The sequence below is a fragment of the Pollachius pollachius genome (assembly GCF_949987615.1).
Source record: "Pollachius pollachius genome assembly, chromosome: 10".
In the NCBI taxonomy this organism is placed as follows: Eukaryota; Metazoa; Chordata; class Actinopteri; order Gadiformes; family Gadidae; genus Pollachius; species Pollachius pollachius.
The window spans coordinates 5,564,948-5,584,350 of record NC_136943.1 but is presented as its reverse complement, the minus strand read 5'-3'; the positions used below and the strand labels follow the sequence as shown (position 1 = coordinate 5,584,350).

Genomic DNA, 19,403 nt, shown 5'->3' with positions numbered 1-19,403 from the left:
TTCAGATGATCCCCTCTAAAAACCGGCATTTAACTTTAATTTATTTAACTTTTAATTGTATAGTAAAGTAACTCAAATCTAAACAGGGCCTTGTCTTTAACACAGTTTCCATGCTTTTGGTCCATTGGTTGGTAACAAAGTGTCGGAAACATGTCCCCATTTATAACTTGAAGGACTATATCATTGGTATACTAATCTGGAACATGATCGACATGTAAATAATAAAAATAAAATATGTATCCCATGTGAGGCCAACTGAGGTCCTTCTCATGTATGTATTTACCAAAGCAGTGCTTGACCCTATCTCTTATGGGAAAGATAATGCGTTTATCTCTGTGTCCACTGTCCCAGTGTAAACTGGACTTCCACGGCTGTTTGTCTGGGAAGGTGCTCTCGGTGAAGTGTGACGGGCTGTGCCCATGTCTCCCCGGTCAGGAGGCCAGCCGACCAGCACGCCGGACCACCAAGGCTGGTGAGTATCTGTCTGCTTGATTATAACAATATACAACCCCATATTTTTGCAGTAATTTCCGGCTCACCTCTGCCAAAGAATTCTGACCTTCTCACTGACAGCGGGGTGTGTGGACGGAAGGTCCGCACATGAAGTCTCTGTTCTCTTGGGAGATGCGGTATGATGATTAACTCTCCACTCTGGTTCGTCTCGCAGACAGGCTACATTGCATCATATTTTAACTGCATAATCCCATCATCACCGCTCTCTGAAGTACGGCCTTTTGAAAAGTGAGTCCTAAATTACGGTCATTGACAGCACAAGGGGACAAGAGAGGCCCAGACAGTCTGGTCTGTTTTCCAGATCATAAATATGGGAACATCCAGAGAGGGCCGCAGCCTGAAGGAGGTTTTAATCAAGCTTTGTCCATGTGTTGGGGCCCCCCCGGCTGACAGCTCGACTCAACCCATGCATACTCTTTCCTCTTTGATGTCTTTTTAACCTTCTCTTGACCTTTGTTTTCTCATCGCCGGGGGAACACACTCGGACAGGTTGCCAAAAAAGCCCCAACAAAGGCAAGTCAAAATAATAAGCCGGAGCCAAAGCCTTTGTTTTGCCGGTGACCTTTGAGGTCACCTGGCCGTGTCTGTTCGGTTAATGACTGCCTCCGTTGCCAGCCTCACAGGAGGCTGCATAATTAGAGCAGAGACAGACAACCACTGAAAGGAAACACAAAGGAAAGGGGACTGGAAACATTGCAGTTTGTTTACTCCCTTTGGGTCGGAGATTCTCTGCCTAGTCAGAGCTTTTGGTGACCTTTGCTCCTGGGCTGAACACATCCATTACACAGCCGTGGTTCAGGGGATCCATGAGATAATTAAATAATGGGCTGTGCTCATCAATCATGGCCGTCCTGGACCACAGGTGGAGACACTCGAAGACCCTTTACTTTATTAGTAACAGTACAACATACAGGAACCCTCACTTCGCTGGGTGAATTATGATGTGACATAGTATCTGCAGAAGATAAACAGACACAATGTCTTGGTCAAAACACACGGCCACAGCAGGACGGAGGCAAAATAACGTTTTTCTATTTACACCAAAATACACCAAAAAAAATGAGCCCAGCTACATTCGTCCTCCATGTGTTTTGCTCCATTAAAATCAAACCAAAAAAACCCCTGTTATGATTCGGTTCCTTCTTTAGGGCCCTGCTACACATATGAAGCAACGTTCGCGCTCCGTGTGCTGCGGGCTTGTCGTTTTTGTAGCGTGTTTGTGCATTCATCTGTTTCCGTTCCTTCCAACTGACCAGATATGCGGTGCATATAAAGTGCAATCATTCCACTCCAATCAGGCCGGCCTCCCACTGGTTGCCATAGCGATCACACAGGTTAGGCACTCGTGTGGTCGATGCGGGCTCCCATTCGCCAGTGGGACGGATGGGCGCCTGCGTGCACGGGGGGTCTCGGCTGTACGCTTTGGTTTGACCGCTCGAGTGTTGAATCATCCCAACTGCAAACACTTCTCTTCAGGGTTTTCACGTTCTCTCTCATGTTAGCACAAACGATGACCTAATCATGTTCATTTTAATTTCTACGGTTCAGATGAGATGTATTTGCATAATTTTATGCTGAGTTGTTTGTTGTTGTAGCAGATGTTTGAGTTCATGGATTTGGAGCACAACTCGCCACACGGACACAGACGTATTCAGGCGGTGTAATTCCTTTAAAGTGGTCCGTTTTAGCCAACGCGGTGCAGTCTGCTTATTAGTTGAACCATGTTTGTTTTCTGATCCCTGAAATGGAGTAATTCATTGTTGCAGTCGCCCCTCCACTCCAAATGGAATAATTGCCCTAGAGTCTGTGAACGGGGTTCAATCCCTGTTATCTGGCCTTGTTTCCATTCGGAATCATTAGAAGGCAGAACATCTGCAGCTCATTTTTGTGGGAGTGTGTAGATGTTAGTAAAGTGGGGGATTAGTGCTGAGTTGGGGGTGGTGAGGGACGTTCTTAGACAGTAATTAGACATGCTATGCGAGCTCTCCTCGATGGGTCTTCCTTAATCCCACTTCCTTATTATCTGGACCCCGGACGTGCTGCATGTGCACAAAGCAAAGTCACCCTCTTGAAGGGTTTGAATCCCTAGGTGGACGGAAAGGTGTCCTTGCTGCATTGTCTGGACAAACCTGCCGGCGACAACTGTACCTCACCTGCTCTCCTGCACTCCTTTTATCTCTCTCCTCCTCTCCTCATCTTTCCTTTCCTGATCTCCCCTCTCCTCATCTTCCCTCTCCCCGTTGCTCCTCTCCTCTCCATTCTTCTCTTCTCTTCTCCTTATCTCTCATGTCATGTCATGTCATGTTGTGTCATGTCATTTCATGTCCTCTCCTCTCCTCTCCTCTCCTCTCCTCATCTCCTCATCTCTCCTCTCATTTATCTTTGCTCCTCTCTTCCTCCTCCTTGTTCCTCCACATCCCCTGCCATTCTTTTGGTCCCGTACTAATTATTCTACGCACATCACACGGGAGACAAAGTAGAGAAAGTCAAACTAAACACCAACTACCTAAAGATATGCATATTGCAGGTAGAGGTGAATATGGGATGTGTAGCCATGAGACGCGGTGCATACATATGTTTGATATCACCATCAACGTACACATGATATACTTTGAGATAATGTTATGTTATACTATGCACATATTCTTACGACTACCGGACAAATTCACAGATTTGTAGGGTTTACTTTCTCAATTGATATGTTGCAAGGGTGCTGTAACTTGAATGCATGTCTTACGAAACGTCACTCTGCGAAAGATCCAAGTGTTGCCTCAATCAGGCTTCAATTGGTGAATGTACAACAGGGGAAGACTCTTTTGAAAACATCTCTGTTATGATCATCTCCGTCCCAGATTCTGGGTAGAAGGCGTTCTGCATTGTGTGACAGGTGTTTTGAGTTACTTTTTATTGTTACCAAGACAATATCATAGCCGCTAGCGATCAATGGCTGTCACATCTCGCCAGTATGGAGGTAGACACACCCCAGGGTCCATCACTTTGTTTATTCTGTCTGGAACCGATGGCGCCCACTGAGCCAGTCCGGCTGGGTAATTATTCTTCCATTACCTCACTCTGACAGCACTGTCGGCTACGCTGTCACTCGGATCTATGTGTGTGTGTGTGTGTGTGTGTGTGTGTGTGTGTGTGTGCGCGCGTGTGTGTGTGTGTGTGTCCAGAGTACCTGGGGAAGCTGTATCGGCTTCTTACCGAGGATAAATGAAGTGCAAAGGGAGATTAGAGCGGAGATTAAGGAAAACAGAGCACATGCCTGGAAACGGAGAGAAAACAATTAACACGGTACAGAGCTGGGTCTCCAGCTTAAACTAAACAACACACACACACACACAAACGCGCATGCGCACACACATAGATGGGAGGGAGATTGGAGCGAGGGCGTGAACGAGAGTTAACTGCAAACAGGGAGTTGCTGGCGTTGCTTTGGTAACGTCTTGCAGAGATTACGATATGTTAGCCAAGCTAAAATACACACACGCTCTGCACTGCAGCCAGGTCCACGCTGTGGCTCTGACCTCGGGCCTGGGGATGGTTATGTATGGCAAGAGGTGGCCTCTGGGCATCTTCTGCATTGCTTGCACGATGTTCCTTCTCTCGTCTGAGAAAATATGGGTGAAATATCTCTAAGATTGAATAAATGTATCCCAAATAGGGATTTTAATCAATATTCATAACCTTTGGCTAAACCTGGCCATATTACTGATGTAGGTACTCCCTATCTCCCTGCCTCCATCCCTTTTTTCCCTTCCTTCTGAGGTGTGGCTCCTTGACGCCAGCTTCTGTGTCTCTCATACCTCCTCCTCTCCTCACATCCTCTCTTCCTCTCCTCCTTTCCTTCCCTCTTTATCTCCTCCTCTCCTCCTCTCATCCACTCATCCTCCATCGTGTTCTCCTCTCCTCTCATCCTCATCTCCTCACTTCCTCTCCTCCTCTCCTCCTCATGTCCCCTCTTCCTCTCCTCATCCCCTCCCCCCCTCCCCCCTCCCCTCCTCTTCTCCTCCTCATGTCCCCTCTTCCTCTCCTCATCCCCTCCCCCCCTCCCCCCCTCCCCTCCTCTTCTCCTCCTCATGTCCCCTCTTCCTCTCCTCATCCCCTCCCCCCCCTCCTCCTCCTCTCCTCCTCATGTCCCCTCTTCCTGTCGTCATCCCCCCCCCCCCTCTCCATCCTCTGGTTATAAAGCGAGTGACAGCTCCTCTTTGTTGTGGTCCGGCTGCTGCCTGTCAACTGCCGCCAGGCCAGACCTCTCAAGGTGAGCCCCTGCAGCAGACAGGTGTGGCCGGAGGCAGCACTGTGCCCGCTGATAACAGAGACTCGCGCCCGCTGCCCTCCGCAGGCAGGCAGCCCGCGCTGTGCTGCAATCAATTTGTGTATGCTAACAACCTGGTCACACAACCCCAACTAATGGGGGTGTTAATTGCTAATCACTGCAATTTGCACGAGGTTATAGCATGCTCCACGGTCTTTCTTTTTAATGATTCACGCGTGCACGCTTTAGTTAAAGCTAGAGATGCATGCTGATTATGGTGACGGAAAATAATAAGGATATTTGTGTAACCAAGGATGTATTTGAGGGAAAAATGGCTGTATGAATATGTGTCTATTTGACAGATTATCAGCCCTGTGGACAAACTGTGTGTGTGTGTGTGTGAGTGTGTGTGTGTGTGTGTGTTTGTGTGTGTGCGCATGTGCTTGTCTGCGGGTGTTAGATGGAGAGGGTGACAGGCCGAGGAAAGCAGATAAGAAGGAAGTTCAAATCCACAGTTTGATATCTGACATTTGGCCCACACTGGCTGTTTACAAACACACATACACAAACACACACACACACTCACTCACTCACTCACTCGCTCACTCACTCACTCACTCACTCACTCGCTCACTCACTCACTCACTCACTCACTCACTCACACTCAAACACACAATCACAAAAAACATTCACACTCTTACAGATGCCGCACACACAAACACAACGAGAGCGAAAAAATCGATAACAGACCATCCTTGTCCTAATCCCTCTTTTTGTATAAAATTCTCTCTCTCGCTCTCTCTCTCTCTCTCTCTCTCATCTCTCCTTTTCTCTCTCTTTCTCTCTCTCTTTCTCTCTCTCTCTCTCTCTCTCTCTCTCTCTCTCTCTCTCTCTCTCCTTCTACCTCCCTCTCTCCCTTTCTCCTTTTCTCTCTCTCTTCTCTAGTGTCCCACCCCCCAAACCAGTACTTTATCTTTTTTCTGGACTACTATAGAATGTGCTTCCCCAAGACAGACAGGGAGACAGATTCCTTTCATCCAGTGTTTCCTCCCATCCAGCAGTCTTCAGCCTGCAGACCCACCGCCGATGTTGTGCTAAACTCACAGAGGCTCTGGGTTTTTCACACCAGCAGATAAAGGAGCGTAGCTGGAGTAAGCTAGCGTAGCACAGAGGGATACACATTTCTTGCTGTTAAGAACTCCCACTCTTTGTTTTACCCCGGTGTGTCAACAGCGCGGAACTGGCCCTGCTGTCTCCCCTGATGTCCCCGCTCGTGGTTAATCATCCGGCACTGTGCTCTGCCAGCAAATCACCACAAACACAGTGACGCAAATATTCAGAAGCACCGACGTCAGAGCTGTGGTTCGTCTGCTGCATGGCCTGTGTGACAACTCCTCCAGTACAACTTTCTCCTCAACTGGAAAAAGTATAGCAAGGCTGTCATCAAATATTATTTTTAGAAGAGCAGAGCTAGGGCCCCATATAGTCAGCAGTTATAGATGGTGTCGCGGACGATTTAGGTTCTGTTCCCTATAATACATATGATAGTCCCCGTCAGGGATTGTGTCGTTAATGTTTGCAGAAAACCGGTAATTAGCGGCTATAGCACAAACTCTGTGTCTCAGCTGTTTTCCATTATTTTAGCTATATGTCATTGAAGCAATGCATTGCATTTGTTAATTTACTGAGAATGGACCCACACTGTGTGTCAATGTCCTGAATTTGTGTGGTTGTGTGTGAATCCTTCAGTGAGTGTGTTCGGGTGTTTGTGATTTTATAGTCAGACTGGTTGTGTGTAACTCCTACACTGAGTGTGTCTGGTTGTGTGTGAATCCTACAGTGATTTTGGCTGGTTGTGTGTATCCTATGGTGACATTACAGTCTTCCGATGTAAACCATGTAACCTTTACTCTTCTCCGGGATTCAATGTAATTGCCTTGTCGGACCTGCGTAAATGCAGTCTATTATACCACAAAGACATTCTGTGTGTGTGTGTGTGTGTGTGTGTGTGTGTGTGTGTGTGTGTATGTGTGTGTTTGTGTGTGTTTGTGTGTAATAGAGCTCACTTCCACACCAGAAAGACATTTAGCAGAGTCAGAGCTGTGTCAAGTCCATCACAGTCCCTCTTGGCCCGTCTTTTAGAGGGACCAATGGGAGGGTCAGGGTCGGGACCAATGGGAGGGACCAATGGGAGGGTCAGGGTCGGGACCAATGGGAGGGACCAATGGGAGGGACCAATGGGAGGGACCAATGGGAGGGACCAATGGGAGGGTCAGGGTTGGGGCCGATAGGAGGGACCAATGGGAGGGTCAGGGTTGGGGCCAATGGGAGGGACCAACTGGAGGGACCAATGGGAGGGTCAGGGTTAGGGCAAACGGTTAAAGGAGAGAAGGAGCAGTCAGAAGGAGACGCATCGGGCAGGAAGGAGCTCTCGTCGCCTTCTCCTTACTCTCTTTAGCGAGGAAGTTTTGCAATCTGCTTCCTTCCCGGGACAAATGACTGCAGAAGTCCTGGGTCTTTATCGGCTCTAGTTCGCATCGGCAGTGATGGAAACTTCACCCAGGGGCACATTTGGAAATGGGAAAAAGGGTAAATTGTGTATTCTTAGTGGGTTTTCCCTCATTTGAAAACCCTGCGTTAACCTCTTATTTTGGTGGAAAAAGTATTATTTTCCTCTTAGAACGATCACCCACCACATACGCACACACACGCACGCACGCACGCACGCACGCACGCACACACACACACACATGCACATGCACACTCAGACACACCACCCAATTCCATTCAAAGTGCAAATAAGACACCCTTACGCTGGCAGGAGGTGAATTGTAACACTTCTTTGTGATGAAGAAAGGAATGGTAAAAATTAAATTGAGCGGACCCACCAATGGAAGAGCAGAGCTGAGGCGGAGAGCGACTGAAGAGCAATCCAATGAACAGTTATCAGTCAGGCTTTCCACTGAACCTCACACAGACATTAGAAGAGAGGGGGCAAATGTGCTTTTAATAGAAACGGGCTGAAAGGGAACCCTTCCAAGGTGAACAACGTCTCGGGTAAGCGACGGCGAGAGGGATGTTGTGATGACAGAGCGAGCGGAGGATTGTCGAGAGCGGAGGTTGTAGGAGATGATGGGCGGCGGATAGTAGGGCTTGCGCTGTGCTCTTTGACCTGAAGGAACATTATGATTGCCGTGTTGTGTTGTGGATGGGAGTGGGGCTCCTCATGGCTGTCTTTCCCTCTCTGCCGGGCAAAGGGCCCTTGTCGTTCTAATTGGAGCCGTGTTCCTTGTTCATCGTAACGGGTTTGGTTCCGCCTGTGACTCTGATGGAGAAATCCGTTCAACGCAAACTGCATGAATCACTGACTGAATTATGATGGGATTACCTCATTATCGCTGTGTATGTCAGGAGACGCTGTTAATAGTGAGTAAAGAGTGCAATGATTTGCCATTACACACACGCACATGCTGTAACTAATGCATTACATATCTTTGTGTAGATCGATGTGTATTGTATTCATTCTAGATGCTATTTTTCTGTGTGATCACGGGTTGACATGGAGCCTACTGCAATGCAAAATGAAAGACCTTACAGCAGAAGATGATCTCTTTCGGAAGATATATCCATGCATATTTCAGAGGTTGAACTGTGTGTGTGTGTGTGTGTGTGTGTGTGTGTGTGTGTGTGTGTGTGTGTGTGTGTGTGTGTGTGTGTGTGTGTGTGCAGTCTGCAGTGACAGAGACCTTCACAGTCTGGCCTCCAGACTGAAGGACTGGTTCGGAGTCCTCCACCTCGATGCCAACCGAGACCTCAAAGCCTCCGACAGCTCAGACTCCGCCCAGGGACGTGAGTACAGCCCTCCTGTGGCGACATGGTTACCGTGACAACAGCGATGACGGCACGGACCACGTGATCTCTTCTCTCCTCCAGGCTTCGACACCAGCATCCTGCCCATCTGCAAGGACTCGCTGGGCTGGATGTTCAACAAGCTGGACGTGAACTTTGACCTGCTGCTGGACCAATCAGAGCTGAGCACCCTCTACCTGGACAAGTACGAGCTGTGCATGAAGCCGCTCTTCAACTCCTGCGACTCCTTCAAGGATGGAAAGCTCTCCAACAACGAGTGGTGCTACTGCTTCCAGAAGCCCGAGGGTGAGAGGGGAGAGAGAAATACAGAGGAGGGGGGAAGAGGGGGAGGGGGGGGGAGAAAGAGAGAGGGAGGGGGGAGAGAGAGACATAGGAGGGGAGGGAGAGAGATGGAGGCGGGGGGGGGGAGAGAGAGAGAGAGAGCGGAAGGGGGAGGGAGAGGGAGTGGGGGAGAGAGAGAGTTTGAGGAGGGAGAGAGAAATACAGAGGAGGGGGGAAGAGGGGGAGGGGGGGGAAGAAAGAGAGAGGGAGGGGGGAGAGAGAGAGACATAGGAGGGGAGGGAGAGAGGTGGAGGCGGGGGAGAGAGAGAGAGAGAGAGGAAGGGGGAGGGAGAGGGAGAGGGGAGAGAGAGAGTTTGAGGAGGGAGAGAGTTGGAGGAGGGAGAGAGAGGGATGGAGGAGGGAGAGACAGAGTTGGAGGGGGGAGAGAGAGAAGGGGGGAGAAGAGGGAGAGAAAGAGATGCGGAAGAGGGAGAGAGCGAGAGGGGGGGGTGGAGGAGGGAGTGAGTGGGAGAGAGAGATAAAGGTGGCGGAGCGAGACAGAGGGAGAAATGTATGTGTGAAAGTCTGAAACAGAGCGGTGAATTGAAGTGGAGGCGAGTGCCGAAGCAATTGAGAAGAGGGAGCTGTTTGCGGTGCGTGCCTGCCTGTGCACACCTTCGTGGATGGGGGCGCGGTCAGAGCGGGGGGGCAGAATAGGTAATTGGTGCGGTGAGATTGACACGGCGAGCATGATGGAGAGGGAGGCTGGGGGAGGAGATGGGAGAATATACTGGCGAGAGAGAGGGAGAGAGAGAGAGAGAGAGATAAAGAGAGTGCAGGGATCTGGAGTGGTTGTATTTCTCCTGGTGACGGATGGAGAGGAAATGGAAATTCAAGGGGAAAGATTGACAAGATAAATGAGGTGGTGAGAGGAGGCGATGAATGAGATATTAGGATAGACAGACAACAGAAGAGAGGAGGGAAAGAGGATGCGGTTGAAGGAATGGAATAGTTTTTGCAAATCTTGAAATAATTGTGCAATAATCCTTTGAAATAATCAGAATATTTGGATAGCGTGTTGCTGTCACGGATATTCTGTGTTAATCTGTTATGATGTGACCACTAGCATTGAAAATAAATAATTGATATTGCCGGACATCAAATTAGTTAACGGTCAGGAAACATCTTCCAGTCTGTTCAGGCCGTTCCATCCACCCTTAAAGGGGTTGTATGTACATTTTAAGAGCTCCTATTTGAGTCTATTCCGTTATTAATGCCATAGCCGTCCTTCAGTGTGAGTGAAATGCTACATGGGAACATCTGTTTTTGGTGACACCTACCTCTGTGGAGACAATTTCGTTGTTAGACCAATCCTGGCTATTTCCCGACACATCTGGGCATCTCTTCCCTGATTGGTTCAAGGAGTCCATCTTGCCCTTCAAGCAAATGTGTGTGATGCAACACTTTTCGATGGCAGAGTAACTTTAGGAAGGACGGAGCAAAGGGAGAGGGGATGTTTTTGGTTGTTGGGTTTCAAAATCTCACTCTCTTCCACTATTAACTGCTCTCTGTCTCTCTCTCTCTCTCTCTCTCTCTCTCTCTCTCTCTCTCTCTCTCTCTCTCTTCCCAACTCTCGAATCTCCCCTACAGCAGCTTTAAGTTTGGTTCAAAGACAGGAGAGGGCTGATGAAGTGAGCACATATGACACAGACTGTGTGTTCTGTGTTTTTATGTCACCAGGCATGCCTTGCCAAAATGAGAAGAGCAAGATCCAGCTGCAAGGACGGCAGAAGAGCCTCATAGGTCAGTCTGAATGAGTGACAGCTGTCAATCAAGCAGTATTCCGGAAATACACCTCCATCATGAGCCTTAGTCCAAACTTGCTACCAAAACTATTTTTTTATTTTTCAATGTAACCTTGTAGCATGCCTAGGCAAACATTCAACACACACACACACTCTCTCTCTCTCTCTCTCTCGCTCTCTCTCTCACTCTCTCTCTCTCGCTCTCTCACATATATATCATCGTGGAGTTATTCTTCATCACACAAACATCACGTACACTGTAATAATTTGACATTTTTCCGTTTCTTGTCATCCGCTCCAATTAACGTATTCTAGTTTACAGCCTGAGATCGCTCCACAAGGGATGTAGGCAAGAGGCTAGTGGGTGGTCTTTGTGTGTGACTGAAACTGACCTTTTAGGCTTGTGGTAATTGATGTGTGCATTGGTGTGTAAATACATTAAGAGCCTTGTTCACAAAATGGTGGATAAATTGAGGCTTTCGTTGGCCAAGACACACTATCTGTCTGTCTCTCTCTCTGTGTCTGTGTCTATTGTTGTGCTATCTTATAACACCACCTCTCTCTTTTTATATTTCTCTCTTATCTCACTCCTTTCCTCTGTCACTTATCTCTCTCCTCTTTTCTCTCTCTTCTCTCTCGTTCTCTCTCCTCCTTCTATCTCTCTCTCCCTCCCTCTCTGTCTCTCTCCTCCTTCTATCTCTCTCTCCCTCCCTCTCTGTCTCTCTCTTCCTTTTGTCTCTCTCTCTGTCTCTCTCTCACCTCCCTCTGTCTCTCTCTCCACTCCTCTCTCTCTCTCTCCCTGTCACTCTCTCTCTCTCTCTCTCTCTCCCTGTCTCTCTCTCTCTCTCTCTCTCTCTCTCTCTCTCTCCCTCTCTCCCTCTCCCTCTCTCTCTCTCTCTCTCTCCCTCTCTCTCTCTCTCTCTCTCTCTCTGTCTCTCTCCCTCACTCTCTCTCTCTCTCTCTGTCTCTCTCCCTCTCCCTCTCCCTCTCTCTCTCTCTCCTCCCTCTGTCTCTATGTCTCTCACCCTGTGTAGGAGCCTACATCCCTCGCTGTACGGAGGTGGGCTACTTCAAGCCCACCCAGTGCCACGGCAGCACGGGTCAGTGTTGGTGTGTGGACAAATACGGCAACGAGATCGCAGGCTCCAGGAAACAGGGCAACCCCAGCTGTGGTACTGCTAAAGCACACACACACCAGCAATGCCGCACTCGCATAACCATACATACACATAAACTTACATATACACATACACACACACACACACACACATACACACACACACATGTATATGCACACTCCCAAAAATGCCCACTGGCACACACATAGACACACAAGGGTGTGTTTTTTTTATTGGAGATATTTTAACCATCCCACTTTATTATGGAACATAATGCATAAATATCTTCCTATTTCAGTCACTCTCTGGGCGATTTAACTCAAGCAAAGATTGTTTGGAGTAAAAAACAAATAGGGTTGGATTCTCAAAGTTTGTTGTGCCCTTTGTGCTCTTTTCTTTACTGCGCTGTTTCTACAATTCTTCCGATTCATTTCCTTTTTTCGTTTGCACATCGTGGACCCCATCAGCGCGCAATCAATCTTCTCCGCACACACAGTCGAGCCGCTCGGAGGACAGAACATAAACACTGTTGTCACTTTCTTGGAGGAAATTTGTGGCTGAACGTTTTGAGGTTTCTGTGGTGTGGAGGGAAATCTAGGGGCTTCACTCGCTTCACTCGCTTCACTGAGCATATCAATTGGTCTGTTGAGGTGTTTCATCTGGAGATTTATGGGCTGGGAATGTCCGGTGCCTTTTAGATGGATCTGCTGCTCTTTAGCCTTCTCCATCTTCAAAATGACACAGGAAAAATAATCTCAACTTCTAGCCAAGTCCAAAAGATGACTCTTACATATTATCATTATTTTTGTTAGCTTGGGTATTCATTTATTTATGTGTAGTAGGGTAAGCATTAACCCTAATCCTTATCCTAAGTCAAACCCACTAACCCTAACCTCTATGCTAATGATGTACAATATTGTGAATTACTGCATTAACTAATGACATTAATTAACAGTTAATTAACTGTTAGCAAATTGTTAATTAATGCATATAACTGCATTCACTAGTGATTAATCTGGTTTAATTGATGTACCCTTATTGTGAAGTGCTACCCACTAATATTACATTGAATAGATTATTTGAATATAGAACCTGAACGCCGTTTGCCTCCCCCTCAGACTCAGCAATAGCTTCCCGTGCTCCAGACTCATATAGCGCCCGCAGCTCTGCGTTGTTCTCAAGGATCCTCCTCTTTGCCCTTGGCAGCACTGTCTGTCTTCCAGAGCTCTTTGATCCAGTCACAGGCTGTTCTCCCCAATATCTTGGCTGCTGAAGACGGCGGGACATTGTCTTTTAACACAAGGAACTAAGACATGATAGAGTAATGGGGGAGTAAAGTGGTGGTGAGATAGCCTAAAAGACGGAACAACAATCCCAGTGAGAGATGCTTTGTGTGTGTGTGTGTGTGTGTGTGTGTGTGGTGTGTGTGTGTGTGTGTGTGTGTGTGTGTGTGTGTGTGTGTGTATGTGTGTGTGTGTGTATGGCTGCTGTGTGTACTCTGTTCAATTCAAGATCTAATCTTTAGTGACATTTAGGATCTTCAGGTACAATGCTTCACCATTGTTGTTTTCTTGAAGCATTTTTCTCCTCCACAAAATACGTTTTTGGTTTTGTCATTTCTTTGGAGTTTTCTTCTCAGGCTCTGACATTTAACTACCTTTTAGAATACAACATATAATGAAAAAGATGAATTGACTATACAATTCTCTTATCAAGGTCCAATTAATACCAGCGGATCGTTTTATTTTCAAACTTATTTAATACATTTTTGCATGTGTGTGCCTGTGTGTGTGTATGTATGTGTGTGTGTGTGTGTGTGTGTGTGTGTGTGTGTGTGTGTGTGTGTGTGTGTGTGTGTGTGTGTGTGTGTGTGTGTGCTGCACTAGACGAGGACCAAGAGACCTCTGGGGACTTCAGCAGTGGCGGGGGCGTCGTCCTCCTGGAGGATCAGGAGGAGGAGCCATCACTGAGTGGGCGGGGCCGGCAGAAGAAGAGGCGGGGCCGAATCCACCCCAGAGGAACCATGGAGGACGACGAAGACCGGGAGGAGGACGATGAGATGGGCTATGTCTGGTAGCTCTGCCGCGGCCTACCCTGTCCTAGGGCCAATCAGGAACCTCCGCTAACAGCACAGATCTAAAGCCATTCCAGTGTGTCTCCCCGCCGGTCCATTCTGCTGGCTCCCTGCTCCCTGAAGCCCCATCTCACTCCTCAGCTCATCCACCTCCAGATACAAATAGCTTCTGTATAGAACAGTCCTGACTGTCAGGACTGTGAAGTCTCTCACTCACCCTCCCCTCAGAACGCCCTGCTTCCTTCCCCTGCCCGCTGCAGCTACATCATGTTTACTACAATGAACTCTGCCCTCCTTTGTCCCTATCTGCCCTTTTTGTAGTTCTTTCCGTTGCCCAGTGTCCATTTGATAGTCTGTGGTCAGAGGGCAGAGCTGTTAGGGTGGTTGATGGATTGGATGAGAAGTTGAGTTCGGGAACCAGAATGTTGGGTCTATGAGAGGTATTTATTCGTTACGTTTGCTGCTATGGGTTCCCTCCAGCGTTGGAATGTTTTTTGGGATGGCCCCTCCTCTCTCAGGCCTAGGATCGTATCGGATTGTTTCTGATCTGTTTGCTTCCTGAATTTCCTAGACTGCCCTAGATGCAGTTTGTTTATAGATGCATTGTTCATGTAGTTCCCCCTGGCTGAGGCCTCTGGTTTAAATGTTCACCTTGAGGTCAGTGTGATTATTGGACAGAAGAAAAACAAATAACGCAGCACTACTTCCCCCCCTGAGGAAGCTGCCACCATTAAGATTGTTTCAATTGTTAATGAAAAAAAAAGTCACAACCAACTTAGCCAGCCCTATTTGTGTCTCCGATAAAAAGGGTTGACTGCCAATGAAAACCGTGTAAGACTTTATTATCATGAAACTAATTCAATTTGACCTGACACATGCTAGCTACACTCGCCCCTTTATTTTATGGAAAACAAGGCAAAGCAGCAGTACACGGGTCTATCTGAAGGAAACCCTCCAGGTGTTAAAACCAGGGTTTGTAAAATAATCAGATCTCTATGGCCTGCGAGCCTCACCTCTGTCTTCTTCCACATGAATAGAACAAAATCATCGAGTCATACATGATTCACGTTAATCCATCAGCCAGCGCTCCTTTGGGCGTTATTATAGTGAACCAAGACCGACGAAGATAGATGGAAGAACAAGCTCCCAGACGGAAAACTTAGAGGTGTTGGGAAGCCTCATACTAAGCTTCGGAATTCCTAATAATCACAGTAGCACAAGTCCATGTAGAATTGCATTTAAATATAATAGATAAGGTAGTTTCCGATACAGAGTCATTTTTTTAGGGGGAAATTGAAAGCCTTATGTTGGTTTTAGCTTTCCTTTGATTTTTTTTATATTTGTATGGCATTTTAGTCGCAATATTTCACTCGACGTGGCATGATGCATGCCTTGATTATTAGCCAGTGTGAAAAAAAAGATACAGGACTTTGGACACATCACAGAAGAAGAGGCAGAAGAAGAAGAGGCGAGAGCTCCCCTTCTCACTGTTGCTTTCCAACAGACAAGAACAAGACCCGAGCCCTTCCAAGGAAATAAGCGTGAATTGGCCCGATTTAAACACCGGAGTATCCACAATCCTTCACCCTTGTCCACCTCCTGCTCCTCGGGGAGGTGGGTGGGGTGATCCTCGGGTCAGTCGGGCAGAACCTCAGTCTATTTAATGTTCATCATTTATTTATACACGCTGAGCTCATTAAAATAATATTAATATCCACCGTTTCTCATTAAACACTTCCGGTGTGCACTTCCGGTTTGTTGTGGTTTAACCCCCCTGGCTAAATGCAACAGCTACGTTTCCCAGCATCTTCTCCAAGCATTACCGTGGAGACAGATGCATTGTGGTTTATTAGTACATCTAAAGGATGGCTTGCTACCATCCAGCGAGCGGCCCCGTCCAGGTTGTCCCTCGAGGATCTAGTGAGCTCAAACGTAAGCCTGTCTGAGTTTGTGAGGCGCTTGTACTTTGATATGCCGCAGCAGTTGGTCAGCTATCTTCCTGGATCTTACTTTTACATTTCAATTTTTTTGTAGTTTGTTGTTTGGGATCTCACCTGCACACGCTCTGCACTGTTTTCCTCCAGACCGCATTGCGGGGCATTTAATTGTATGTACAAACATATGCATAGACATGATGTATCGTGTAGCCATGTATGTCGTCCCTCCAGGGTTGATGACCAATGTTGCATTGGTTGTTCGGTTGGGTTCATTGCTGAGCCAACGATTCAGCCATAAGAAGGCACACCCACTGCCCGAGTGCAGACTCACAATGTAATATATTTGTGGAGCTCGGCCGAGCTTGTTTGGCTTTTTTTTTGCTCTTGAACATTTATTTCTCCTTTTTGCTCTGGTTTCTGCTCCCAGCCATGGCCAAGGGGTGGCTCTGGTGGGCCCTCTGATGACCCGCCCTCTGTCTTTATATTACGCTTTGCTTGCTGTAATCCAGGCAGGGGGAGAAATATTGTTAGGTCTGGGTTCGCCAAACATAGAGGACCTCTGACCTTTGCAACACAGCACAGTCTTTCCACTGTCGCCCAAGTAACAGGTCCACACACACACACACACACACACACACACACACACACACACACACAGTTAATACACCCTTTCAAATCAACACCCAAATGGCCATAGTTGGAGGGAAAACAAGTTTTATCTGCCGATTCTCTATATTTTTTACATTGTAAAAAGTGTTGAAGGAATATAATATATAATATATATAGATCAATATATATATAGATCTATATATAGATATCTTATCCATAAATTGATATAGTAATATATAAAGATATGTATATCTTTCTATATATATATATATATCTATATCTATATATATACATCTATATATATTGCCATGTGGTACTGTCCGGTTACATTGTAATGGACTGAGTTGTGTATAGTTCCTCATCCCAACCCCGCTACGGTCCTGTAGCCATCTTCATGGAAGCGTTGTGCTGTAGAGTTGACTTTCAGTTTCTGTTTCTGTGTCTTTCATTTCCGGTTTTCCAATGGAATGTTGATGTTATGGGCTGAAAATAGCTTTGTATTACTGTGACAATTTCATGATGTTTGTCTGAATAAATTTAAGTCTCTGTCCTGTCCCAAAATATCACTGCCTGGTGTACTTGTGTTGAATTCAGTTCTTATTAGTGCAGATGCCCGATGCAAAAGAAAAGCCTGCCATTTGTGTGGGGGAAAAGATAACACGTTAACATGTCTTAATAATTCACAACACGATAAATAAATAATCCATTCTGCAACGGCACAAGCAGAATGGATAATTTAATTTACAATTGATATTGAGCAACAGCATTAAGCATTTCTGCATACTCTGTTTATTTATGGTGAAAGGCTCTGCTAAGGACCCTGTAAACACAACACTGCGAATCAACCACTGCGCAATCGGTCAAGTAAAGTCACTGGGCACACACACACGCGCACGCACACACACACACACACACACACACACAGACACACACAGGCCTGTCTTCATCTGATGTGCTGTATTAAATCCATTGATCTGATAACGCCGATCCGTGGTGAATTTGATTAATGTGGCCTGGAGAAGAAAATCCATTTTCCACTCGTTCCCCAGCGTACCGTCTCAGCGTGGCCTTCTTGGGTCCTAACTTATTTCTGTTTTATCAGTGGATCTGTGAGGGCCGTCATGATGGTGGCTTTGGAATAATGATTTGAGACTTGTTCCTTAGATGTCCTGCCTGAGTGACGGCGGGGATTACCGTGTGTGCACTGGATTTATGTTGAAACCCTGTTCGCGTATTGTGTGCTTCAGTGTACATACACACATTTCTACGGTGTGTCTATATCGCATCGATGCAATACATTTATAAACAGGCTGACTTCAATTGCTGCAGCATAGTGAGACAGCATGAACTGACATCATTTAGTAAAGCCATACCACTTGATTACCTATTACCCATCAGTATACCGACCAATCTGTTTTCTAGTGGTTGACGTAAAACAGCACCCCATCCCTGCATCAATGCAGACCAATTATATGAGATGTGGCTTTTTCAAAGTGAACATTGTGGACGATGAGACTGCATTGCACGCTAAACTCTTGACACCCCTTGGGGGGGGGGAGAGTCGAATTGACGGAGCGTTGCTTTAAGTACTCGGGGAAAAGCACACACGGGTCAGCGGGTCCTTTATCGACTACATCATTACGGTGGGGCATGTAGCCGGCGTTTAAATGGAGGTTATTGGTCCTAATCCTCTACGTTGAGAAGACCACTAATAGCCTACTTTGTGGGGACATGGAGCGGGGCTTACTAGGGAAGGACCTAGCAAGCCTTCATGTATATTTATGACAACCCTAGCCCTCTGCTCCTCATTAATCCACTTAAATTTAGGCTGCAAATCCGCAAATCTCCCATCCCCTTCAGAGTCGAAGAAAAGGCCTGAAGGGAGGGAGAGAGAGAGAGAGGGATGGATGTGTGTGTGTGTGTGTGTGAGACAAGAATGTCAACTTTGGGATCTGCAAGAAAACAAACAGGGCAAAGCCAATGCTGTGGATAGACGGGCCTATCTAAATTCTTGGCACTTAATGTTTGGGCAGACTCTCACTCTCTCTAACACACACACACACACACACACACGCATAGACACATACATACACACACACACAGCCCCTAAAGAAGATTGGTTTAAGTCGCAGGGAAGCCATTGAAGTGCTGACAATTATGATCCCCTCTTTCACAGTCTGTGGGTGTGTGTGTGTGTGTGTGTGTGTGTGTGTGTCTGTGTGTGTGTGTGGGGGGGGGGGGGGGTAGAGTCAAGTGTGTGTGTGAGAGAGAGATAGAAACATGCATACTGAGTCTCAGATTAGCTCTTCAGCAGTAGCAGATGAAGGGCTGTTTAAAACTCTGAGAAATTCAAAGTTTTGCCTCCTGTTGTAAAAGCTCTTGGAGTGAGTTTAGTTCAGTGACAACACAGCATTGTTTTTTATGACAGAAAGACAACAGAATTCACAGAGCTTTAATCATCACTGGTTTTTCCCCCACCCATCTCAACTTTTCGCTGATGTGGTTTGAGTCATGCAGGGCCAACTGCCATCTTTCTGTACAGATGTAAGGGTTAGGAGCCTCTCTCTCCCTTACTCCTTTCAGACTTGTTAAGCCTCTGTTTGGTATTGTAGGACGATCTGCCTTGAACTCAATGTCACCGATAGCCTCTATCTGCTGTGGCACACCACCCTGCGGTATCAGTCTTTAACAAGCTAATGTCCTCAAACCCCTTCGTTCCTCCTTGTCTCTCTTCACACCCATGTTAGCAGATGGTGCCCGATGAAGATCAGGGACGTAGCAGACTTGATTGCCGTCTGTTTTGGCTCACTGTTTCCGCGCACATACACGCACCACACACACACACACACGCACTCAGAGCATGCCTGTCATGTCACGAGGACTATAGTGACCAGTGCCAGCGGTATAGACTCCCCTGTGGTGTCATAAACCGATGGTGGCCAATTCCACCATTCA

General features: G+C 47.0%; 1 protein-coding gene across 1 annotated transcript in view; it reads left to right on the top strand.

The window, feature by feature from the left end:
• spock1 (SPARC (osteonectin), cwcv and kazal like domains proteoglycan 1) overlaps positions 1 to 13,905 on the top strand; it is a gene marked incomplete at both ends in the record, with an annotated part of 65,338 nt that extends 51,433 nt beyond the window's left edge. Inside the window, 6 exons of the mRNA XM_079744876.1 lie at positions 352 to 472; positions 8,504 to 8,623; positions 8,708 to 8,929; positions 10,646 to 10,708; positions 11,745 to 11,882; positions 13,715 to 13,905. Coding sequence (XP_079601002.1) covers positions 352 to 472; positions 8,504 to 8,623; positions 8,708 to 8,929; positions 10,646 to 10,708; positions 11,745 to 11,882; positions 13,715 to 13,905 — 855 coding nt within the window. The remainder of the gene's footprint in view (positions 1 to 351; positions 473 to 8,503; positions 8,624 to 8,707; positions 8,930 to 10,645; positions 10,709 to 11,744; positions 11,883 to 13,714) is intronic.
• Positions 13,906 to 19,403: the final 5,498 nt, after the last annotated feature.